The sequence below is a fragment of the Mesoplodon bidens genome (genome assembly GCF_964165515.1).
Source record: "Mesoplodon bidens genome assembly, chromosome: X".
Taxonomy (NCBI): Eukaryota; Metazoa; Chordata; class Mammalia; order Artiodactyla; family Ziphiidae; genus Mesoplodon; species Mesoplodon bidens.
In genome coordinates, this window is record NC_138163.1 from 123,942,713 (window position 1) to 123,967,501 (window position 24,789).

General features: G+C 47.7%; 1 protein-coding gene across 4 annotated transcripts in view; it reads left to right on the forward strand.

Moving 5' to 3' along the window:
* The first annotated feature begins 8,168 nt into the window (after positions 1–8,168).
* The window catches only part of SH3KBP1 (SH3 domain containing kinase binding protein 1), a 347,088-nt gene continuing 330,467 nt past the window's right edge, over positions 8,169–24,789 (forward strand). For 2 of the 4 annotated variants that reach the window (XM_081222849.1, XM_081222844.1), the window contains exon 1: positions 8,169–8,574. In XM_081222849.1, the coding sequence (XP_081078975.1) occupies positions 8,571–8,574 (4 nt within the window). In that variant the 5' untranslated portion in view covers positions 8,169–8,570. The remainder of the gene's footprint in view (positions 8,575–24,789) is intronic. The other 2 variants (XM_081222847.1, XM_081222845.1) reach the window with 2 other exon arrangements.

A 24,789-nucleotide genomic window follows, 5' to 3' on the forward strand; every position in this document is an offset into this window, starting at 1 on the left:
AGTCCCGCATTGTATCTTTTCAAATTACAGTTTTCATTTCCGGATATATGCCCAGGAGTGGGATTGCTGAATCATACAGTAGCTCTATCTTTAGTGTTTTGAGGAACCTCCATGCTGTTCTCCATAGTGGCTGCACCAATTTACATTCCAACTAACAGTGCAGTCCCTCCACACCCTCTCCAGCATATATTATTTGTGGACTTTTTGATGATGGCCATTTTGACCCATGTGAGGTGGTTCCTCATTGTGGTTTTTATTTGCATTTCTCTAATAATTAGCGATTATTTTTTTCATGTGCCGTCTGTATGTCTTCTTTGGAGAAATGTCTATTTAGGTCTTCTGCCCAGTTGTTTGTTTGTTTGTTTTTGTGGTACACGGGCCTCACACTGTTGTGGCCTCTCCCGTTGCGGAGCACAGGCTCCGGACGCGCAGGCTCAGCGGCCATGGCTCATGGGCCCAGCCGCTCCGCGGCATGTGGGATCTTCCCGGACCGGGGCACGAACCCATGTCCCCTGCATCGGCAGGCGGACTCTCAACCACTGCGCCACCAGGGAAGCCCTTCTGCCCGTTTTTTGATTGGGTTGTGTTTTTCAATATTGAGTTATGTGAGCTGTTTGTATATTTTGGAAATTTGCATCATTTGCAAATATTTTCACCCATTCCATGGGTTGGCTTTTTGTTTTCTTGATAGTTTCCTTTGCTGTGCAAAAGCTTTTAAGTTTGATTAGGTCCCATTTGTTTATTTTTGCTTTTATTTCTTTTGCCTTGGGAGACTGATCTAAGAAAATATTGCTACGATTTACATCGGAGAATGTTTTGCCTATGTTCTCTTCTGGGAATTTTATGGTGTCATGTCTTAAATTTAGGTTTTTAAACCATTTTGAGTTTATTTTTGTATATGGTGTGAGGGAGTGTTCTAATATCATTGATTTACATGAGGCTGTCCAGCCTGCCCAACACCACTTACAGAAACAGACTCAAAGATATAGAAAACAAACTTATGGTAACCAAAGGGGAAGGAGAGGGCGGGGAGGGATAAATTAGGAGTACGGGGTTAACAGATACAAACTACTATACATAAAATAGATAAACGACAAGGGTCTACTGTATAGCACAGAGAACTATATTCAGTACCTTGTAATAATCTATAATGGAAAATAATCTGAAAATATATATATATATATAACTGAATCACTTTGCTGTATACCTGAAAGTAACCCAACATTGTAAACCAACTATACTTCAATAAAAAAGTAGAAACAAACAAACAGACAAAAAGCCAAACAAAGATGAACTTGATTTACTTCCCACTTTTGCCTCCGGCTGGCCTGTAATTATTATTATTATTATTATTTATTTTTTTTTTTTTTGCTGTACGTGGGCCTCTCACTGTTGTGGCCTCTCCCATTGCAGAGCACAGGCTCCGGCTGCGCAGGCTCAGCGGCCATGGCTCACGGGCCCAGCCGCTCCGCGGCATGTGGGATCTTCCCAGACCGGGGCACGAACCCGTGTCCCCTGCATCGGCAGGCGGACTCTCAACCACTGCGCCACCAGGGAAGCCCTGTAATTATTTTTGAGGAGAGGAACTTGATTTGACTGGCTCTATATAACAAGAAGTTGTGCCAGAAAAAGGTTTCATGCTACCTTATTACAGGCAGACCTCAGAGATATTGCCGGTTGGATTCCAGACCACAGCAATAAGGCAAATATCGCAATCAAATGAGTCACAGACATTTTTTGGTTTCCTAGTGCATATAAAACTTACGTTTACACTATACTGCAGTCTGTTAAGTGTGCTATTGCATTATTGCTAAAAAATGCTAACCATCAGCCTCCAGCAAGTCCTAGTAACATCAAAGATCACCATAATAAATATAATAATAATGGAAGAGTTTCACATATTGTGAGAATTACACAGACATGACACAGAGACATGAAGTGAGCAAATGCTGTTGGGAATAGGGGGTAAATGGACTTGCTCGAGGCAGGGTTGCCACAGACCTTCAATTTGTAAGAAATGCAGTATCTGTGAAGCGCAATAAAGCAAAGTGCAATAAAACGAGGCACACCTGTAACTGGGCGCGTGGTTCAGAGGATTTTCAATTAAGTCCTGTGGTGTCTGGGGCTTGAGGACCCATCTCGGTTGGCTGTGTTCACAACCTGGGGTGTGGCTGTGGCTCATCACCCTCAGCTCAGGTCACTGGCTGTGGTTTCTCTTGAATCCTGAAGAGGTGACACTGAGGGTGATGGGGTAGCGGTTATTGCAATACTGATGTCCTGTTTGGGAAGTAATGTGGGGCTCTTAATGGAGGGGGCAAAACACAGGGAAAACCATCCCCACCAGGCCCCTCAAATGCAGTAACTCTCTCTTTTTTTATTGTGGTAAGATAAACATAAGATTTACCATTGCAACCATCTTTAAGTGCATAGTTCAGATGGAACAGTGTGAATGTAGTGTACATTCACATTGTTCCATCCATCTCTGGAACTTTCTCATCTTCCCAAACTGAAACTCTGCCCCCATTATCACTCTTTTATTTTATTTTATTTATTTATTTATTTATTGGCCGCACCAAGTGACATGCGGGGATCTTAGTTCCCAGACCAGGGATCGAACCTGAGCCCCCTGCAGTGGAAGCAGAGTCTTAACCACTGGACCGCCCGGGAAGTCCGACTCTTTTCAAATATATAACAGTCTTTGTTGAGATATAGTTCACATACTATCAATTCACCTATTTTAAGGAATATAATCTAACAGTTTTCTAGTATCTTCCTAGAGTTGTGCAACTATGACCACAATCAATTTTAAAACATTTTTGTTACTCCCAAAGGAAACTCTGTACCCATTAGCAGTCACTCCCCAATTCCCCCAGTCCTCTCCCCCAGCCCCTCATCATCTTTCTGTCTCTTTAGATTTGCCTGTTCTGGACATTTCATGTTAACAGAATCACATGATTATGTGTCCTTTTATATCTGGCTTCTTTCAATTAGCATCAGGTTTTCAAGGATTATCCATGCTGTAGCGTGGATCACTGCTTCATTCCCTTTTGTATTCACTCTTAAGAAGATTCAAACGTGAACTCAGTATCTCCTCCCCACCCCCAATGGCTTCCTCCTCCACTTGATTGATCTCTCCATCTACTCAGCTTCCAAACCAGCTAACAAAATCTTTCTTTCAAATCCTCCATCTGTGTTCCCTACTCTCTCTCCAAATCCACTGCCTCACCAGATCTGTCAAATGTGGTTCACAAACAACTCTAGACTGTGACCTCTCCTTGCAGTCAGTGTCAACGCCATCACATTTCTTGCCTTTAATATCTCTGGCTTGTCCATGGCCTCCTGTTTTCAGGCTCTCCTTCCTCCAGTCCCGCTTCTGCGGGCTGGTCAGTTACCTTCCTGAAATCGGTTGGCTTGGAAACCTGTGCTCCTCCCATGGCCGGCAGGGTCTTGTTCACACTGGGCCTGGCGCAGAGACCTCCTCCAATCAGACTTTTGGCCACACTCCCGCCCTTTCCACACAAGCTGCCTTGCAAGATCATCTGTTCCCCAGACTCTGAGCATTCTCACGCGTCCTTCCCTCTGTCTGGAGTGCCGGGGCTCCAATAGAACACCAGTCTGTGATGGGGCCTCTGAGCAATCCCTACTTTTAAATCTTCATTACTGGTAAGATCAAAAGCCCCCTATTGGTTTTTTTTTAAGTTTTTATTTTATATTGGAGTATAGTTGATTAACCATGTTGTGTTAGTTTCAGGTGTACAGCAAAGTGATTCAGTTATACATATACATGTATCTATTCTTTTTCAAATTCTTTTCCCATTTAGGTTGTTACATAATATTGAGCAGAGTTCCCTGTGCTATACAGTAGGTCCTTGTTGGTTATCTATTTTAAATATAGCAGTGTGTACATGTCAATCCCAAACTCCCAGTTCATCCCTCCCTGCCCCCCACCCTTCCCCTCTGGTAACCATAAGGCCGTTTTCTAAATCTGTGAGTCTGTTTCAGTTTTGTAAATAAGTTCATTTATCTTTTTTTTTTTTAGAATCCACATGTATTTGTTTTTCTCTGTCTGACTTACGTCACTCAGTATGACAATATCTAGGTCCATCCATGTTGCTGCAAATGACATAAAGCCCCCTATTGTTGTTTAGCTCCTATTTTAAAAAATTGGCCTGTCGGGATGGTTTATTCTGATGTTAAATGCCAATTACTCTATTTAAAGTTGTGTATATTTATTACAATGCATATTTCACACACATGATCTTAATGTCCAATGCTTTTGGAAGTTTTTTGGGAATATCACTTGATTCACTTTTTAATTGTGAAAATGCCCTTCTTTGCACAGGACCCCTTGTAATCTTGGGGGGAAGGAGGCTAGGTAGAGTAGGTAGAAAATAGTAGAAACCATATTGCTTGTTAATCTCCTAGGACTGTTCTCCCAATTTCCTATTTTCTTAGACAAAGCAGTGCTGTGAAAAGGATGGAAAATGTTCTTGGCAAGTTAGTCTGTACACTGGGGCTCTTGCTGTGTGTTTTAGATGCAAGTTCCTCTGACTGATCAACTTTGAAGTCAGTTACTCAGGCATTCTTTGGATTTGTTAACAAGAACACCTGTTCCTGTTTTATGGTCTGGTGTGAGAGCACATTTCATCTCCTACTTACTTCCTTTGTGTTTTCCTTTACAAAGCAAGCCTTTCCTACAAACTTTGTAAAAATAATCATAGTTTAGTTTTGTAAACAATCTGCTTCTCTGAGTTGATTAGTTTTTATCTCCGTAGAGCTGGTAAAACCAGTTTTCTCAGATGTATTGCGAAGGATTCAATGAAAAAGATAAGATGGGCAATGAGTGGGTCATTCTATGAGTGGTTATCAAGCGGAGTCAACCGGATAGAGCGATAGAGCGAGAAGTTATCTCTGTGGCTTGATCTGGGCAGGTGATCTTTAACCCAGTATGCATGATGCAAAGGAAGGCGGGAAAAGCCTGCCTCAAAACTGTGAGCACGGAGCCTTGACCACTTGCTTAACATGCTGTCTGCAGGGTTTCTCCTTAAACTTGCACCCACCCATTTGAGAATTTGAGGGGCGTCGTGTCCACATTAAACATTACTGTGGTGTTCTCAGTGGTGATTTTCTCTTTCCCTCATTTCTTTCCATTTATTAATTGGAATTCTTCAGTAAGGAAGACTTGGCCCCTCTCCCTGACGTATTTACTTATTTAGTCAATTATTTATTTATATCCATAGAGACAGGACTTTTATTCTTTGGGTTATAATCCAATAAAACCGTTATTTATTTTGTTCCTTGGGTTGTTCCAGCTTTGACCTTTGGGAGCTCTTTTGATGCCCTTTTGACTTGCCCCGTCATTTTTATTGATCACTTCCTATTTTCTGGCACCATGAGGTTTCTACATTTCTCCATAAAGCTCGTCAGAAGCACCAGATAATGACTGTCTTTTGTAAAGCACTCTGCATGTAATTTATATTAATGTAAAGATGATATTAAAGGTTATCAAAGCAAATTATCATTCATCACATGCAAATTACAGATGTCAAGTCCAAGAGGTAGAGCGTGACAGGCTGTGAGCGCTACACAGGCAGAGGCTCAATGCCTTCCACTGCACCCAAAATGTTATCCCCACTGAGTGACACAGTGGGGCCTTTTCATGTGATGGCATTTTTAAGTGTGACAGTTCAGCTACTCTCCATTCCCCCAAATGCCTCATCTACTCTGGTAGAAATGGGAGTTCAGTGGGACAAAGATGTGGTATTAAATACGATTGTATTTCTCTAGTCATATTCATGAGATGAATTCACGTAATTTGAAGTAGTGCACTGACTATTCTGCTAAAAAATACTTTTGTAAGAGGGAGGCAGGATGAGGAATTATACATCTACTCTTATCAGCATCTGGATTTGAATCTTGATTTTAACTTTCCTGTGCTAGTCAGCAAAAGTTTCTCAAAGGAGAAATGAAAGGACAATAGGAATAATTCAGAAGAACCAAACAATAAGTGGGGGGTGGTGGAGGGGAAAGAATGTCCATCTTTATAATTTGGAGCAATTCAAAATGAAAAAAGTCTATAGTGTTATGGATAGAACTGATACAACTTAGTTTACTTAAGGCATTAAAATGAGAGCACAGCTCAGGAATTTTCAAAAATATTGTCGCTGTCAGTTTTTCTTCTGTGATAAAATGACAAATTTGTCCATGTAGGAAGCATATCAAGGAGTAGGGACACAGGACTCTGGGTCAAGAAGGAAAACATATGTTCTGAAATAGACCAGAGCCAAAACAGGACACAAAAGTTCAGGTCGTCTGTCTTTGCCAGTGTGAAGCTGGGAGAACAAGTAAAGAGGATTGTCTTCTCCAAGTAGGACAGAGCTGAATCAGATTAAGACAGGACATAAGACAGGCTGCTGATGTGTGTGTTTTTTTTTTTTTTTTTTTTTTTTGCCCTACAGCGTTCAGCCACCAGTTTGCTGTTTTAGGGTGGGGTTCAAGGAATAAAAGTCCCAGTAACAGTGGGCCTTAGCCAGGCTCTATGAGTTTCAGTGTTTGTCAGCTCTAAGATCATATCACAAGGTCTCATCGCCCTGATATGCAAGGCATGTAATGAGTGAGGTGCCATGGCGCCTGGAGCAAGTCTAGCTGAATATTCATGTGTGCCTTCAACGCTTCAGATTCTTAATTTCCATGTTCTTTAATCCCTTCCATAGGAGTCTGTCAGTGATGTCACTACCACCTTCTCAGGAGCTGTGTTGGATGGGTCTTCTGCCCCTTGATTAGTCTCTCGTTTAGATTGCTCTGACACACACACAGAGTATTTAGAAAGATGATGCTACTAATCTCTTGTTGGTAAGACCCTGACTTTGAGGGTTTTTTTTTAAGCTAATGAAACAATTATAAGTACATCTTTCTGCAGAAATCCCAGGATGTAACCAATTTACAAGAGTTGCCCCAACATTATAGGTGAGGCATGGAGACAGCATATATTGGGTAAGGGGTCAGCTTTTATTTGTCACTTGTGGATCCACTAACCTTCAGCCTCCTCCATTTTTCAGGGGCTAATAATTTAATTTCTTTAAAAAATTTAATTTCTTTATTGTCTTTATTTTCTCTCTTCCTGAATGTCTCCCATCTATTTCACTATCTCTTCCTACCACCAGATGGTGGAAAGGGAAAAGGAAATAACGAGACGGTAAATGAATGTGGTGGCTGTCAGAGTATGGTGAAAGGTGTGGTAGTTAATGGACCCCAAAAGGAGCTTGTGAGTTACCCGTGAATTACCACGAATTCCGTTTTCATTTTAGTGCCCACTCAAGGGTAGCCGGCCCAGGTCTGGGGGTCAATATGGCACAATGATGCCTGTTGGGGAGGAACTGCCTCAGTGGATTCCTGGGAACATGAGAGCCTGGGAACATTGCTGAGCAATAAACCTCACCTGACCCAGGCATTCGGGTGCGGGGTTAGGGGTCCCTATGAGGGTCGGTGTGGGGCAGTGCAGCCCACCGGCTTCGCTTCTCTTTCTGCATCTCCATCCCACCACGTCCTACAAGCCGAACTCGCACCTGGCCTGCCGTTCCCACGCTGCACTGAAGGGAAATAGCGTTTCTCTCCCTCCATGGGATGAACCCCTTCTCCTTCCCAACAGCCCCCTCTGTGAAGCCTTCTTCTGGGTTGCCTCGACACCCCCGGGTTACCTGTTATCACACTCAGCAGGTGTTCGACCCCTCACCTTCCCATGGTCTCTCCTCCCCCAGCCTGTCTTCCACCTCACGTCGCACCTTCGGGGTCGGCTCCTTCCATCTCCTTTCCCGCGTGCCACTATACTCGGACGCGCCCTCCCCGCCGAACCCCCTCCCCTCCCTCCCCCCTCCCCCCCTCCCCCCTCCCCCCTCCCCCCTCCCTCCCCTCCTCTGGTCTCGAGGAGTCTCGCGGCATTTCCCGGGGCGTTAGACGAGCCGCCGAGGGTGGGGGGCGGCCTCGCGGAGCTGGGTCCCTCCCCACTGGGCGGCAAGGGGGGCGCCGGAGTGCAGCAGTCCTAGGGACACCCCGAGCGCCAGCCTCGCCCTTGAAGGCCCCGCCTCTCGAAAGCCCCCGCCCCTCAGGCCCCGCCCCCGCCCCGGCGGCCGCGCGTCCCCGGCAGGCGGAGCCGCAGGAGCATCGCGGCGGCGGCGGCGGCGGCGAGGCGACGAGGAGGAGGGGAGAGCGGGCGGCGCGGCCGCGGCTGCCGGGCGCTGGGCTGGGCGGCGCTTTTTTTTTTTTTTTCGCAATTTCCACTGGCGGGGAGCAGGAAACCCGGCGCAGCCGGGCGCAGCGGGCCGCGATGCAGCAGCAGCAGGAGTCGCCCCGGGCCAGCAGCGGCAGTAGCAGCAGAGGCAGCAGCGGGCGGCGCTGAGCCGCCGCGGCCGCCGCTACTGAGGAAGAAGCCGGCCCAGACGCCGCCGCGTCCCTATCCCCGCGCCCACATCCCGGCTCCCCGATTCCCGCGCCCGGGTCCCGGCGCCCCGACCCCCGCGTCCGCCTCCGCTAACTTTCACGCTGCCTCGGCGGCCAGGCCCGGCTCGACGCCAATGGGTGAGTGGGGGGCGCCCGGGTGCCCACCTCAGCCTGGGGGCTGCGCGCCTGTCCCGGGACCGCGGAGCCGAGGAGGGCGCCCCGGGAGCAGGGCCCCAGCGGGTGACACCGCGGTGGGCACCCTGCCTGCGTCGCGTACCTCCCATTCACTCCCACTCGCGCCCGCGTCCCTGCCGAGCCCGAGCGGCGCCGACGGGAACCCCGCGGTGGCCTGGGCGGAGGATCGCGGGGGCCGGCCCGGGGCGGCTGGGGCTGAGGGATGCGGGGGGTGTGGTTGGCTTTTCGGGTGGGCGGGGAGAGTTTTGGCCATTTTTTCGCCCCCGGCGCGCCTTTCTCTGCGTTGGAGACGCAGGTACCAGGAGCTGGTGGGCTCCGGCCCTGCGCAGGGCTTGATGTGCCCGCCTGGCCTCGCCGCAGGGGAAGCCAGAATCGCGGGGTCTCGGAGCGGCCGGGGGCCGGGGGCCTTTGCGGGGGGATGATGTGGGGGGGACGGGAAACGCCCCAGTACCCGGCCTGGCGTGCGGTCCTCGGGTCCGGAGCGCCTGACCCGCCTCCCTTAGCGTCCCTCTTCCTCCCGGCCCTGACCCCCTCTCTGCCAGCCTGCATTCCTCCAGCCTGGCAAGCTCTCCACTCGGTGATGCTCAAAGCCCACTTCCCACATCCTCTAAGTCTGCAGGCTTGGGGAACTGGAAACGGTGATTTAGTCCTTGATTTACTGGTCGAAGATCAGTTCCAAGTAGGCAACTAACTGTTAGGCCCCCTGGGTCCCATCTGGTATAGACCCAGGAGTATTGGAGCCACGTTGCCTAGAGGACCTGGCACTTTATTGGGCAATGGACTTGAGAGTGCCAGGGCTAATGTTTGGCTCACCCAGGTAATATTCTTGCTGGCAGCCAGTCTGTTTTCATGCCTCTGGCAGATTACTTTAGGGTGTTTCTAGGCCAAGCATAGGAAGACTGTAGACTATAATAAATCATAATGAAGTGAGACCTTTCTGTGTTCAGGTCATAGGATTTAAGTAGGCGAGTCACAGTGATCAGCCAGCAGTCTTGGGAGGCTTGTGAAGACAGATGCACTGGAAGGGGGGACGTTTAACCCTGTCAGTTGTTGACAGGCAAAGTTCAAATCCCATTTGTGGTCATTTGCTATAAATGGTTTTCCTTTTCCAAAGTGGTGACGATCTGACGGCCTCTCAACTTCAATGTCACTTTTTTCTCAGTGCCCTTCTCTGATCCCTGCACCACTCCCAGTCTAAATCAGTTCCTTTCTGTTACCCTTTCTCCTTAAAAAGAAATTGGCAGTATTACGTATTTATTTGAGTTTAACATTTCTGTCTCCTACTGTAAGCTCCATGACCATGGGGACATTGCTGTGTTGCACTGTTTTGCTCAGCACTGTTTTCTTTGGTACCTGGCACAGAGCAGGCCCTAAATAAATATTCATTGAATCAGTGAATGAATGAGTGAATGAATGAGGAGGTAGGAAACCCTCCTACTCTGTGGAAGGCAAAACACTTAGCTTGGCACTCTTGTTTTGCTTTGGCACCTAATAAGATGATTTAGTTCATTAACAAAGTATATACTTTAAACATCACCCATTACTTTCACAACAGATTGGTTTCTCCTGAGGTAACCAAAAATGCTGTTTTGAACACCTTTCGTTTTGGGTGGGTCACCTAAAGGGTTGCACACACACAAAAAAAAGATGTTAGATCCAAATGTCTTCTCCGGTGGCTGGACTCTGTTTTCTGTATCTCAGTGGGGAGAGGACGGAGTTCTGTTTAAGAAGAAACAGACCTGTTTATCATTCAAGTCTGAACTGTTTTCATTATCAAGAACCTCCTAGGAAAATTAGAAAGTGCTTCTGCAGTTTATAGTCGTTTCAGGCTTAATCTTTTTTACTGTAACCATTACAAAAGGCGGGGGAGGGCCGCCGAAAGTGATTTTCATTTATTTCAGGTGTTAAGAGTAAAATGGCTGCTGTCATTTAGTTCATTAAAATATTTAGAGTGGGATTTGAGATGCTGGTAGTAGTTTGGGGGCTAAAGATCACGTGCTGTTTTCTTAAGCATCTTCAGCTGTGTATTTGTGATGACGTACAGGTATTTAACAATTTATTCTGTATGTCTTCCAGTGGAGACACCTAACAGTGCTGTTTCTGAAGCAGGTGTGTGTGTACACACACACCCCCCTTCCACAGTCTCCCGTATCTCTTTGGTTTTCAGAAGATTTGTCCAGTTTATCAATTGAATATACTTCCATTCTTACCGGGTCTGATAAGGATTTTTCCCTTGATGGATAACACAGTAAAGCTGTATTACATAGTCTTTGATCTGAAAAACAACTGCAAAGTATCAAATCCCTAACACTGAAATGAAGCCAGTTAGCTGTGAAATGGCCTCTTACAAAAGCCCAGTCAGAATGTGCCATCTGAGTTTGTGGGGAGATGCCTTCAGTGCCAGATGCAGGGAAAGGGTCTTGTAATTACAACTGCACAAATATTATTACCACTGAAATTTGTGAGTCATGGAGGATCTGCAAGCCCAGTGAAGGATTTCCATTTAAAGAATTCCAGAGTAACAACAAAGTTTGGACTGTCGTTAGCACTGTATCGTATTGGTGGTGCTAGACTGCTTTATGCTAAATCAGCTAAAGCTAAAATGAGTATAACATGTTTGCCTCCACAAACAGGCTCCAGTTAGAAATGGAAGAAAAGACTCCACCTTTATCAATCATGACCTTTACTTTACCCCCTTCCATCCATCATGGCTGGGGCAAAGCCTTGCTACCCTCCTGGTTGCACAGACCTTGCTAATTTCTTCTCGGACGGCTTCAGTTCTTTTTGTGTTCCTGACATTGTCTGATTAACCTTCGTATTTGTAATTGTTGTTGGTTTTTTAAAAATATATTTATTTATTTTTGGCTGCGTTGGGTCTTCATTGCTGCGAGTGGGCTTTCTCTAGTTGCAGCGAGTGGGGGCTACTCTTCGTTTCAGTGCGCAGGCTTCTCATTGTGGTGGCTTCTCTTGTTGCGGAGCGTGGGCTCTAGGCGCGTGGGCTTCAGTAGTTGTGGCACACGGGCTCAGTAGTTGTGGCTTGCGGGCTCTAGAGCGCAGGCTCAGTAGTTGTGGTGCACGGGCTTAGTTGCTCCACGGCACGTGGGATCTTCCTGGACCAGGGCTCGAACCCATGTCCCCTGAATTGGCAGGCGGATTCTTAACCACTGCACCACCAGGTAAGTCCCTGTAATTGTTTTTGTTTGTTTGTTTGTTTGTTTGTTTGGTTTGTTTGGTTTTTGTTTTTGTTTTTGTTTTTTTGCGGTACGTGGGCCTCTCACTGCTGTGGCCTCTCCCGTTGCGGAGTCCGGACGCACAGGCTCAGCAGCCATGGCTCACGGGCCCTGCGCTCCGCGGCATGTGGGATCCTCCCGGACTGGGGCACGAACCCACGTCCCCTGCATCGGCAGGTGGACTCTCAACCACTGAGCCACCAGGGAAGCCCTGTAATTGTTTTAAAGTCGGTTGCACACAGTGGTCAGTATTCATCCATTTATCCATCTATCCGTCCAATATTTATTGACCTTCTGCTTTGTGCCCAGTGTTGTGCTAGCGGCAGGCGCACAGCACACACAGACCTGCCGGCTTGGGCTTCTCAGTCTAGTGGGAGAGGTAGGCTTGAGTGCAGTACTTACAACGATGTGTAATTATAAGCCCAGGTAGGTCTCCTGAAAGGAGATTAGAGAGGGGGGATCTGACTTAGGCTGCAGAGGGGGAAGGACAGTGTCTTTGAGGCGACTGTGTTTGAGTTGAAATGTGCAAGTTGGCTAGGAGCCATCACCGCTCTCCATCTGCCCGCCCCCCCTCAGGAGCACCTGCAATGGAGCAGCCGTGTGCCATGGGGACCCGCGGGGCATCACAGCGAGAGGGGGTCAGGAAGGATCATACGTAGCAGTGGGGCCTGTGTCTGGTGCTTTGGGGAGCGTTTAAGGAAGCTGGGTGTCGCTCTGGATTGAATGCTGTCAGGAAGCAGGGGTGAGTCCTGATCAGGCGTCTTAGTGTTCTCACCCGAGAAGCCGGGAAGACCAGACAGAGGCTGGGATTGGTGAAGAAGCAGCAGTCACTCCTAGGAGCCAGGACCCAGGGACGATGGGGTGACTTTGGTGGTTTGGACAAGTTCCTGCTTTGTCCGAGTTCTGACCTGATTACGGAGTGGTCTTGTCAAGTACGTGATGAGTGGGGGCAGCGAGTAGGAGATGGTGGGGTGGGGAGAGTGGCTATCTAGGTATATTCGGGGGTGACTTCCTTAACATCAGCCAGCTCCAGTCTGGGGACTGTTGTTCAGCATTCAGAGAACGGACAACTCACACGCTGTACCCGGGATAGATCCAGAGGAAAAGAACAAGCTGCTGAGAACCAAGAAGCAGCACGGCCCTTAATGGGAAAGATGCAGGGCAGCAAAGTACTGGAATCCTTTCAGTGTGAGAGAAGGAGGGTCTCTAATGCTGTGATTCTCAGAATGTGGTCCCCTGCTTAGCTGCTTCAGGCTCCCCAGATCCTGTTAGAGATACCAGTTCTCTGGCCCCAGTTCTACCCACTGAGTGGGCAACTCTGAGGGTGGAGCCCAGAAATCTGTGTATTCATGAGCCCTCCACAGGGTTCTGATGCATGGTCAAGGTCAAGTGTAGAACCTCATTGCCTTGCAGATGAGAAAGCTGAAGTCCAGAGGGCGCGGGTACATGGGCACTCTGGTCATAAAATAAGATGCTGTTATAAGTGACATAAGACCTCAGAGAAGGAGAAAAATGTGCTCCTAGTTCAGAACAAGCTTCTCCTGGAGTTACTAGAACAGTTCAGTGTTGATTCATCCACGAATCCAGTCCAAGCCAGACCACCTCCAGCACCTGGGCATTAGTGACACTAGCTGGCCCATCTTGGTGTTAATCACTTGGAGTATCACACAGGTCTTTCCCATCATCCCTTTTTTCCCCTCCGTCATCTTTACAAGGGGCATTAAAAATATATTATTAGCATTATGAGGGTTTTTGATATTTGTTTGTGATTTTCTATACCTGGTTGCCTGTATTAGCTTCCAGTTGCTGCTGTAACAAATTACCACAAACTTGGTGCCTAAAACACCACAGGTTTATTATCTTGAAGTTCTGGAGTTCAGAGTCCAACAAGGTTTCATCAGGCTAAGATCTAGATGTTGGCAGGACTGCCTTCCTTCTGGAGGCTTAGGGGAGAACCCCTTTTCTGGTTTTTTTTTCCAGTTTCTAGAGTCTGCCCACATTGCTTGGCTCATGGCTCCCTTCCACCTCCCAAGCCAGCAATGGGCCAGTCAAGTCTCTCTCAGTGTATCACTCAGATACTGATTCTTCTGCCTCTCTCTTCCACATTTAAGGAGGGCATGAGCTGCATTTGTTTGGTCATTGTGTCCCTGTGCCTGGCTCATGGTAAGCCTAAAATTAAGATTGGTTGAGTACATTACTATTCTTGACTTTCTAGCTAACTTCCCCCAGGTGTGTCCTAGACATCTCAAACAGAGCCTGCTGCAAACTGAGCTCAGCATTTCTCCTCCATAACACCCATCCTGACTCATTTATTCCCCATGTCCTTGTGGGTATGACCACCTTTCCTGTCATTTCCATCAGTATTCTGCTCGTTGCCTTGCCTCTTCTTCCTTCCCCCTGCCCCTATATCAGCCCCTTCCAAAGGACAGTCAAGTCCCAAATGTTTCTGTAATTGACCCCATGCCTTTACTGTTCTGCAGATGCTTTCCCTCCTGAATGCCTTAGCAAAGGTTTCATGAAGCTGAGCAGTCACCCTTGCCTTTTTCTGTTCCATGCTTGTTCAGGCCTCTGAGCTTCTCCCATGTCATTCTCTTGATGGGGAATGGATTTCACTCTCTTCTCTGTCTTGTAGTGTCCATGTATTAGTTTCCTCTTCCTGCTTTAACAAATGACTACAAACCCAGTGGCTTAAAACAACATAAATTTATAATCTTACACTTCTGGGAGTCAGAGATCTAAAATGTGTTTTACTGGGATGATATCGAAGTGTTGGCAGGGATGTGTTTCCTTCTGGAGGCTCTAGGGGAGAAATCATTTCCTTGCCTTTTCCAGCTTCTAAAGGCAGCCTGCATTCCTTGGCTTGTGGCCTCATCACTCTAACCTCTGCTTCTGTCCTCACATCTCCTTCTCTCTTACTCTGACCCTCCTGCCTTCATTTTATAAGGACTCTTGTATTATACTGGGCCCACCCGGATAATCCAGGACACCCTCCCCATCTGAAGACCCTTAATCACATCTGCAAAGTCCCTTTTGCCCTGGAAGGTAGCATATTCACAGGTTCTGGGGACTAGTATGTGGACATTTTGCGGGTGAGTATTATTCAGCCTACCACACCCCTTATTCATCTTTTGAGGCCTGCTCCAAAGGTTTCTGTACAGCACTTCATCTTGTATTAAGTCTGTTCATCTCTGACTGGGTGTCCCCAACTACATTGCCCTGGCTCATTGCCTGGCATACGGTAAGTGCCATATGTTAATGAATGAATGAATAAATGAATAACCCTTTCACCCAAGTACAGTTGCTATTTGAAGTTCTCTGAGGCTATTGGCTGCCAGGAGTGTGTGTGCACTTCTGTAAAATCCCCCAGGCAGAGCGTGATGACAAGGTCTGTTTGCTGACAGTTCACGGTGGCCTGCACTGCATTGGGTGAGAAGGGTAGTGCCACATGTGTCACATGGCTTCAACAAAGAGCTACAAGTTTAAGATAGCAAATTCTCTCTGGCAGTGATTCTCAACCAGGGGCAATTCTGCTCCCCCCTCCCAGGGGGACATTTGACAGTGTCTGGAGGTGGCAGCTGGTGGGGAAGGGGCAGCCTCCTGGCATCTGGTGGGCAGAGGCCAGGGACGCTGCTCCACATCCTGCGAGGCACAGGTAGCCCCACCACGGTTATCTGGCCCCGAGTGCTGGGGAAGCCTGCTCTGGGCGTTACACAGATGGTCAAAGCATCGTTTCCTTCCTTCATCCTCAGCTGCTCTGGAACATAAGGTTTTCCCCTGTGGCCACAGCCTTTGTTTTATGAATGAACCAAGAAGTCGCTGGAGAGCAGGACTCTTTGGCACTTCTTTCACCATCACCGTTTTGTCCTTTGAGTAGAAAATGTCTTAATACGGCTCTTGACCCCCTTCTGTCCATACCTGGGTCATGAAGTTGTTGAACTTGCTTCTTCCATGTGTGGCTCCCCTGATGTTTTGCCTTCCTAGTGGGATGTGTTTATATGCTGGGTGACAGATGATGAGTCCTTTTGCCACCCACGCATGGGTCCCTGGAACCGTAATGCTGGTAGGGCCCTTGGCAGTCATGGCCCACACCATCAGATGATGGAACTGAGACTCAGAGAGGCAAAGTGACACGAGCCCCCAGCTGCAGAACCCAGCTCCCTTTCAGTATGAGAGAACCAGCCACCTGTATAGGTGCTCAATAAATATCAGGCTCCCGCTTCCCCCCAGTGAGGTGCTTTCTACAGCCTGTTTCCCTGGTAAGTTTTTTTAAACAGCTTTACTGAGATATCACTCAGATATCATACAGTTCACCCATCTAAATTGTGCAATTCAGTGTTTTTTTGTATATCACATTTTTATTTTTAAATATTTATTTATTTATTTATTTTTGGCTGTGTTGGGTCTTTGTTGCTGCGCGTGGGCTTTTCTCTAGTTGTGGCGAGCGAGGGCTACTCTTCATGGCAGTGTGTGGGCTTCTCATTGCATTGGCTTCTCTTGTTGCAGAGCACGGGCTCTAGGCGGGCTTCAGTAGTTGCAGCATGTGGGCTCAGTAGTTGTGGCTCGCGGGCTCTAGAGCGCAGGCTCAGTAGTTGTGGTGCACAGGCTTAGTTGCTCTGCTGCATGTGGGATCTTCCCCACATTCATTTTTAAAATTATGGTGAAACATACTAACAGAATTTGCCATTCTAACCATTTTTAAGTGCACAGCTTAGTGGCATGACGTACATTCCCAGTGTTGTGCAACCACCGCCACTATCTATTTCGAAAACTTTTTCATCACCCTTCCCTGTGAGTTTCTAACTGGAAGGTTAGGATCCGTGTTCCCTGGAGGGGTTCCTGGACCACTCAGCCATTTTGGGGAACACATGGTAGAAGCCCAAGGATCCCAGTTAAGATTCCAAAGGAATACAGGAAAAGAGAAAGTATGGTTTTGTTGTTTTTTAATGGTTTTCGCTGATGTTTCCTTTGGGGGGGTACTTCATTTTTGCTCTGTGCCTCCACGCAGCTCCCTTGGTTCCATCCTTTTCACCCTGTGGGGGAATTCTGATTTTCTTTCTACATCCTGAAGCACTTGTGAGTTAGTTGCTTGGGCAACTCCCTTGGCAGTTACTGGGCTCCATTAAGAATATTTCAAATGTGGGAGAAAAGACTGCAGTGCCAAACTGGTCTCTAGAATCCACACGTGGAGACGTGACGGAGTGCCACGTTTCTTTGCTTCTGTTCCTTCAGCTGGCAAAGGTACACCGGCAACTGGTTGATGATGAGCGCTTGGTTTTCAACTTGATTGTTCTTTTATGGGTAAATATCTTACAGGCAGTCCTGTACATTAGGGGACACTTAAACAAAGCCAAATGGAGCTCGTGGACCTTACCTCACTAGTAAACTATGCTTACAGTTAGGCTCAGGAGGAAAAAACACTGATAACAACAACAACAAAAAAATCCTGGGATATTTGTCCTTCCTGAATGGTATTCAGTTGGCAAGAAAAGCCCAGTAAAGGCCTCAGCTTATTTCCTTCCAGTGGCCCGGGAAGTGGTGGGGCCACTGCAGGAATCTGGTCTGTCCCCAGGCGCAGGGGACAGAGCGGCAAGATGAAGTGCTATCCAATTCATGCCGCTGGTTCTTCCTCAGTGTCTTGGATTAAATACTATAAATATTTTAGTGCTGATTAATTACTCATTTTGCATAACAAATCTAAGTCCTTAAGCACCCAAGTGCAGCATGTATAAACAGTTGAAAATACCAGCTCTTTAAACTTCAACTTCCTACCAGTCAGTGTTCAAACATCAGCCGTTGTGTTTTTGCCGGATTTTTCTGGACTCTTCTAGACTTGGAGGACTTGGGGCCCAGTTCTAGGTCTGGTCCTCTGGGGCTGCACCAGTTTTATCCATCGCACACCCACTCCCTGTGTGAAAAGTCTTTAATTAGTTTAGTGTCCTCTCTAATTATTCCAGCTAGTTCTCATTTTTGTGCCTGGGGCTAGAAGGGGGTGCTTGAACCTTGTTTTGGATGAGAGCTGGGAAAGTCTGCCCTGGCTTCTCTTTCCCTGCCCCACAGCCAGCTTCTCCATGGATCCGCATCTTCTGCGCCAGACCCTTCTGGATGCTACCTTTGGCTACCTTCTGCTTGAGTAGTTTCCGTGCTCACTTGGCGAAATTCACTGGTCGTGAATAACTTTGTAAACGGGCTTTGCCTTTCTCCTATTTTGATCATTAAAAACACAAAAAATTAAAAAAAAAAAACTCTTGACAACTTGAACAAAATGGGACAGTTTTCACCATTTAACCAGTGATTTCTCAGTAGCCCTTTGTTCTCAATAAAATATTAGATGGAGCACAGGGGTGCCAACCCAAATACGTCTGTCAGTTAGCTCATCAGTGGTACCTAAGGCAGGTTGGGCAACGTGTTTGTTAATTGACAGTGACCTTTTTTTTTTTTTGGCTTAATTGCTGCCTTTGTCGGGAAAGAAATGAAATGAAAGAAATTAGCTTTGGGTGGGGGGTCGAGAGGGGAGAAGGCAGGTAGGTGTGTCACCAATTGAAACAATTTGAAAAGGGCTGCAGTTTGCCCTTTTTCATGTTTGTTGGGCAGAGACACTGCAGCTGCTTGCCGGAGAAGTGTTTAAATTGTTTATTAGAGTTAGTTTTTAGAATAGGTTATACATCCACATGACTCAGAATTCACAAGGTGAACAGGGATTACTAAAAAGTCTCCTTCCCATCCCAGTCCTCCGGCTATCCAGTGACCCTCCCCATATACTGTTGATATTTCTCGTGAATTCTTCCAGGGAGACTTGGTGCCTATACCAGCAGATAGGTATTTCTGTTATCCTCCCGCCCCCTCCATTTCACTTCTTGATTGAATGACGATGAGAGGACTTTCCAGCTGGTGATCTTTTCCCCTGGGGATGTGCATAGGAACCCTGTGCCTGGGTTCTCCCCATCCGACTTTGATGGGGAGACAGGTGGATTGTGGAAGCGATCTCCAGGAAATTCTGCTGTGCACTCCTGATCTCAACTGAGCTGGGTTCTGAACCGGTAGAAACTTGATCCTGGATCTTACACGATCTCGACCTCACTTCTGAACTGAGTTAGGAGATGTCTTCCCACTTTGATGTCATGTGTGTAGTAAGGACTTTCTTCAAATGAGGAAGCCAAGCAGAGCCTGCTAACCTGCAAAAGGGGCTTATTCTGGGGCCACAGGGGCCTCTCATGCAGCCCAAAGACCCCAAGGAGTCCCAGAACCAGGGATGGGCCAGCTGCCCGGTGTGCCCTTCTGCCATCTCTTCTCCCTGCCCCTGTCCCCTTTCTTTTTTATTTATTTATTTATTTTTTTTTCCGTACGCGGGCCTCTCACTGTTGTGGCCTCTCCCGTTGCGGAGCACAGGCTCCGGATGCGCAGGCTCAGCGGCCATGGCTCACGGGCCCAGCCGCTCCGCGGCATATGGGATCTTCCCGGACCGGGGCACGAACCCGTGTCCCCTGCATCGGCAGGTGGATTCTCAACCACTGCACCACCAGGGAAACCCACTGTCCCCTTTCTTTGTGCAGTCATTCATGGGGCACGTGCCACAGTTCCAACCTCTTGTTCAGAGTTACTTGATTCGATCCCAGTTCCACATTCCCATTAGGGTGACTCCGAGCCCCGTGGAGGGTGTCACCCTCTGGAGACACACAAGTGGCTGCTGTTCTCCCACATCTGTGAGGCAAGGGACTGCCCGGTTCCAGTCCTGTGTCAGTGTTTAAGGGGGGCCTCCTCGGTGCCAGGTGAATGCTAGGTGCTGGGACAGTCCTGACCAGAACGCAGCCGTGCCCCTCGAGGATGGGGATGTCTGGGGGGCCACTCTTGGGGCAGGTACTATACATGCGGATGCTTGAAAGCCATAAGCCAGCATACCTGAAGGTGCCCTGTACCCACTTTTCCTGGCTTTCTCTTGACAAAGGGGTGGTTGGTGTGAGGTGGTGCCTTTAAGGGTGATCCTTCAAGGGTGATCCGGCCACCTTTGGAGTCCCCCTCACAAGGCTCCCCTGAGGGGCGGCTCCTGGCCTTGCTGGGCGCCGATATGCTTCCGAGCGAGTCACGGCTGGTTTTACCCTTTGAGACCCTGAGTCGTGTGACTGAACTTGGTTTTTCCTTTTGAGTTGGCAGCACTTAAAAAAGTGTGGATGTGACTTTGGGGGCACTTGGAGGGTCCGATGCATTTGTGACAGGGGGCAGGGTGCATTTGTGACATTGTCTGGCTCTTTTAGGGAACCTGTGGGTTTTTAAATGGAGGAAAAGATGAAGACATTGTGAAAAACAGCCACCGCCTGGCCTGGTGAGTTAACCGCTGGAGCTGGGTGATGTCGGTGAAGGGGCAGGGGACTGTGGCTGCTGTCCGCTGTCTGCCTCTCTCCACCCTCCCGCCTTCTCTCTTTTTCTCCTCTTTCCCCCTCACCCTCTCTCTGTCCCCCCCCCCACACCTTCTCTGTACCCCCACTTTCCATCTCTCCCCAACTTTCTCTTCCTTCCAACCTCTCTCCCCTCACTGTCCACCCACCCATGCCTGACCCTCCCTCCTGCTCTTTCTCTCTCCACTTCCCTTCGGCCCCCCGTTTTTGCCCCTCCCCCTTTCCTTCATGCTCTCTTTCTCACACCCTCCCCCCCTCTTCCCCACCCCTCCTCTCCCATCCCCATGTCTGTCCCCCTTCTCCTCCAGGTCCCTCTGTCCACACCTTCTCCCCTCCTCACCCCCTGCTTGCTCCTCCTCCTTCCTAAGTCCCTCCTCTTCCTCCTCTTTCTCCTCCCTCTCTTCCCACCCCTCCACCTCCCCATCCCCCTCTGTCCCCTCTCTCCCCCTCTCTCCCCCCCTTTCTTTCCCTCAAACCCTCTCTCTTCTCTCCCCTCCCCCATCTCTCCCTCCCCCAGCTCTCTCCCTTGAACACCCCCCTTCCCTCTCTGTGGTCTCTTGCCCCCCTCTGCCTACACTCTCTCCCTCAAGCCCCTTTCTCTCCTGAAATCCCCCCGTCTCACAGCCCTCCCATTTCTCCCTCTAAGCCCTGCCCACATGGTGCTGCCCTTGCCTCAGCATCTTCAGCTGATAGCACCGCCTCCTTTGTGCTGCTGGAGCTGGGTGAAGCTCGTGTGTTCAGTGCAGTCTAAGGTCAAGATGGCCACATGAGGATGTGCGGGAAGGGCTTCTGCCCACCCCTCAGGGACCAGGTGACCAGCTCCCCGCCATTGAGGGCGATTGTCTTAAAGGATAACCTCTTCTCCCACGGTGGTGTAGAGGGCTCCATCCCTGACCGAGGGGAGGGGCAGGTTCTAGGACGGGTGTGTCTTATTCTAGTTCCAATATTCTCGAACCCTGAAAAAAAATTTGTTATAAATATATAGTGACTCTATAATAGAGTTTAGAAAATAGGAAGCAGGAAAATTTATTATTATTATTTTTTGCTGTATGCCTAGTTCTTCCCTTCCTGTTACCCTCTAGATTCAATAAAATCCTCTTTAAATAATGTCTTCTGGTCCCAGCCACATGGCAGAGTATTAAGGGGAGGTCATGGTGGTGGCCATGTTGATGCCTAAGAGCCCTACAAAGTCAAAGGAGTCTGGAAGCAGGAGAATTTAAATCGAGCACTCATACAGTACCCCAATACAACCACTTTCATTTTATTTTGGTGTATGTCTTTTTTTTTTTTTTTTTTTTTTTTTTTTTTTTTTTTTTTTTTGCTGTACGCGGGCCTCTCACTGCTGTGGCCTCTCCCGTTGCGGAGCACAGGCTCCGGACACACAGGCTCCGCGGCCATGGCTCGCGGGCCCAGCCGCTGCGCGGCATGTGGGATCTTCCGGGATAGGGGCACGAACCCGTGTCCCCTGCATCGGCAGGCGGACTCTCAACCACTGCGCCACCAGGGAAGCCCGGTGTATGTCTTTTTAGATTTTTTACTATATACTTGAAGATAATATAATATATGGATAATATTAATATATGTAGTATATATAATTGTACATCCTGGGTTTTTTTTTTTTACTTCATAGTCATCTCCAAAGCTAGTGTTTGTAGTAGCTGAATATGTGAGTTCCTGAATCTTAACTTATGTAACCATTTCCCTACCACTTGAGTATTTAGGTTGCTTCCATAATCTTGATATTATAAGTAAGGATGGCATGGACGCTATTTTCCTTTTTATCCTTTAAGGAAATCAGGTTGTAACCAGGGTGACATTCCACATCCATTCTTTGTTTCCGTAGCCTCCAAATGACTGGGATGGCCCATGCTGATGAATATGATGGTAAGTCCATGAGAGTCATTACATGTGCATTGGCAGGGTACTTGCCATTCCTGTGTTTGCTTTCAGTTTTAGTTCAAGAAACTCTGCTCATATGGCTTATCATCCCTTCTGTGCTGTGTGTGTGTGTGTGTGTGTGTACGTGTGTGAGTGACAGAGACAGGGAGGGGGGAGAGAGGGAGACATCTCTGAAGGAGACTGCTGGTGGGGCTTTCCTATTCCACACTGCGTTCATATTCATCAGGCCATTCTGAGATGATTAATCCTGGTTCAGTGCTCAGGCATGAGAATAGGGAATACACAGTGAAAGGTAAAACCCTCAAGGACTTGGTTCCTTCTCTTCTCTTTCTTTCCCCCTTCCCTCCCTCCCTCCTTCCACTTCACACCCGGACTGACATTTTAAAGGGATTTTGTTTCCCAGAACCACAGGGAGAATTGTGTCCCAAAGGCGCTGTGTCCTCAGTGGGACTTCACGTTTGGCTGGGATATGGGTCCAACTCCCATGCTGACGAGGGAAAGGTCGTGGCTGTAATAACCATCCTGTGATTTCCTAGCTTAGCTTTGTGTCATTGTCATACACTCCCCTGAAAAAATTGGGCTTTTGGCTTCAAAGGGCATCAGATAAGGGTGGCTAGAACCCAGGCTGGGAGAACAATCTCGAAGCCTGCCTTCTTGACGCATCAGTTTTGTTAATGCACAGCACTGTGTAAAGCATTCGTTCCTCAACCACCATGTGCATGTCAAATGCCTGCTCGTGTACCTGGCCAAAAAGGAGCTGAGTATTTATGATGCCCTTTCAAGGCCAAGTGTCTGTGAAAGTTCTAAACTTTATAATAACACGTGTTAGGAAACCTTGGTAGCTAAAGGGTACTGTATCCTTTCTCCCTTTGTTTCAGTTTCAAATTATGAACATAAGTGGCCTGCACTGGCAGGACAAACAAGACACTTGATTCAGTACTGCCGTATATTGGAATTCAGTTAGATTCTACAAGTCTTTATTGAGCGCCTGTTAGGTGTGAGATCTGATAACCAGAGGGACTTTGAGATATCTAAAGTTCCCCTCAATGACACATTTTCGCTAACTTTCATTTCCCTAGTCGGGTGGGAGATTGTGATGTGATCATTTCACGAACCACACGATGAAATAAGCAGTTAAACCAAAGGGTGTTTGTTTGAACAAGTTTTGTTTCTCCCCAAAGAAGGAAAGATATCCATTTGAGGAACACACATCAAGTTAGAAGACAACTCTCTGAGATAACAGTTGTTAGTCAGTGTCTCTGTAACTCCCTCCTCACTGCAGGTCTAGAGAAACCAAAGAGGACAGTCTTTCTCAAATGAGTAAGGCTGAAGTTCCCTTCACCAGGGAAGTATTTACCAAGAAGCCCTCTTTTGCCTTGAACTTTAAAAATGTTTATTAGCTTTTATTTATTTATTTACTTAATTGCAGTAAAATATACATAACAGAAAATTTACCACTGAACTCTTTTTTTTTATTGTGGTAACATATATGGAACATAAAATTTACCATCTTAACCATTTTTTTTTTTTTTTTTTTTTTTTTTTTTTTTTGCGGTACGCGGGCCTCTCACTGCTGTGGCCTCTCCCGTTGCGGGGCACAGGCTCCGGACGCGCAGGCTCAGCGGCCATGGCTCACGGGCCCAGCCGCTCCGCGGCATATGGGATCCTCCCAGACCGGGGCACGAACCCGTATCCCCTGCATCGGCAGGCGGACTCTCAACCACTGTGCCACCAGGGAGGCCCTTAACCATTTTTAAGTGGACAGTTCAGTGGCATAAAGTACATTCACAGTGTTGTACAGCCATCACCACCATCCATCCATAGAACTCTTGCCATCTGGCAAAGCAGAGACTCCGTATCCCTTAAACAGCAACTCCCCGTTTGCCTCTTCCCCCAGCCCTTGGCAACCAGCATTCTCCTTTCTGTCTCTATGAGCTTGACTACTCCAGGGACCTCATTTAAGTGGACTCATACAGTGTTTGTGCTTTTGTGTCTGGCTTATTTCACCTAGCGTGGTGTCTTCAAGGTTCATTCATGTTGTAGCGTGTCAGAATTTCATTCTTTTTTAATTACCTTAAACTTTTCAGTAATGATGCTTCTTGAAAAATAGGCACTTAACTAGATACAGACTCCTTTTGCTTTTAGGTCATTTGGAAGTATAAACCTGTAACAGATTCACAAATTAAGGATAAATTAACCCAATAAAGCTCAAATCAACACTAATAAGAGACACAATGACATGTTTCAGTGATGCCATTGTTGCTGATGAGGTGGCAAGGCACACATGCTGTGGTGCAGTCTTTTGAGTTCACTTGGTTCTCTCGTCTCTTCTCTATTCGAACCAATGTGAGAATCCTTCCTTCACACAGTGCTCTCTGAGACCTTTTCACGGGGGTGCTGTGCATTAGAACCGGTTTTGAAAGCTGATAGGATATTTGATACACACAGACCACATGTCCTGTGGACAGCGTGAAGCATCAGTGTAAAATACGTACTCATGCACCCATTCCTCAACATGTGCTCTGGCTCCGTCCTCTCCTCCTGCCTTCTCTGGAGGAGACAAGCATCAGGAGCCTTTTAAAAAATCATCTTGCCGGGCTTCCCTGGTGGCGCAGTGGTTGAGAGTCCGCCTGCCGATG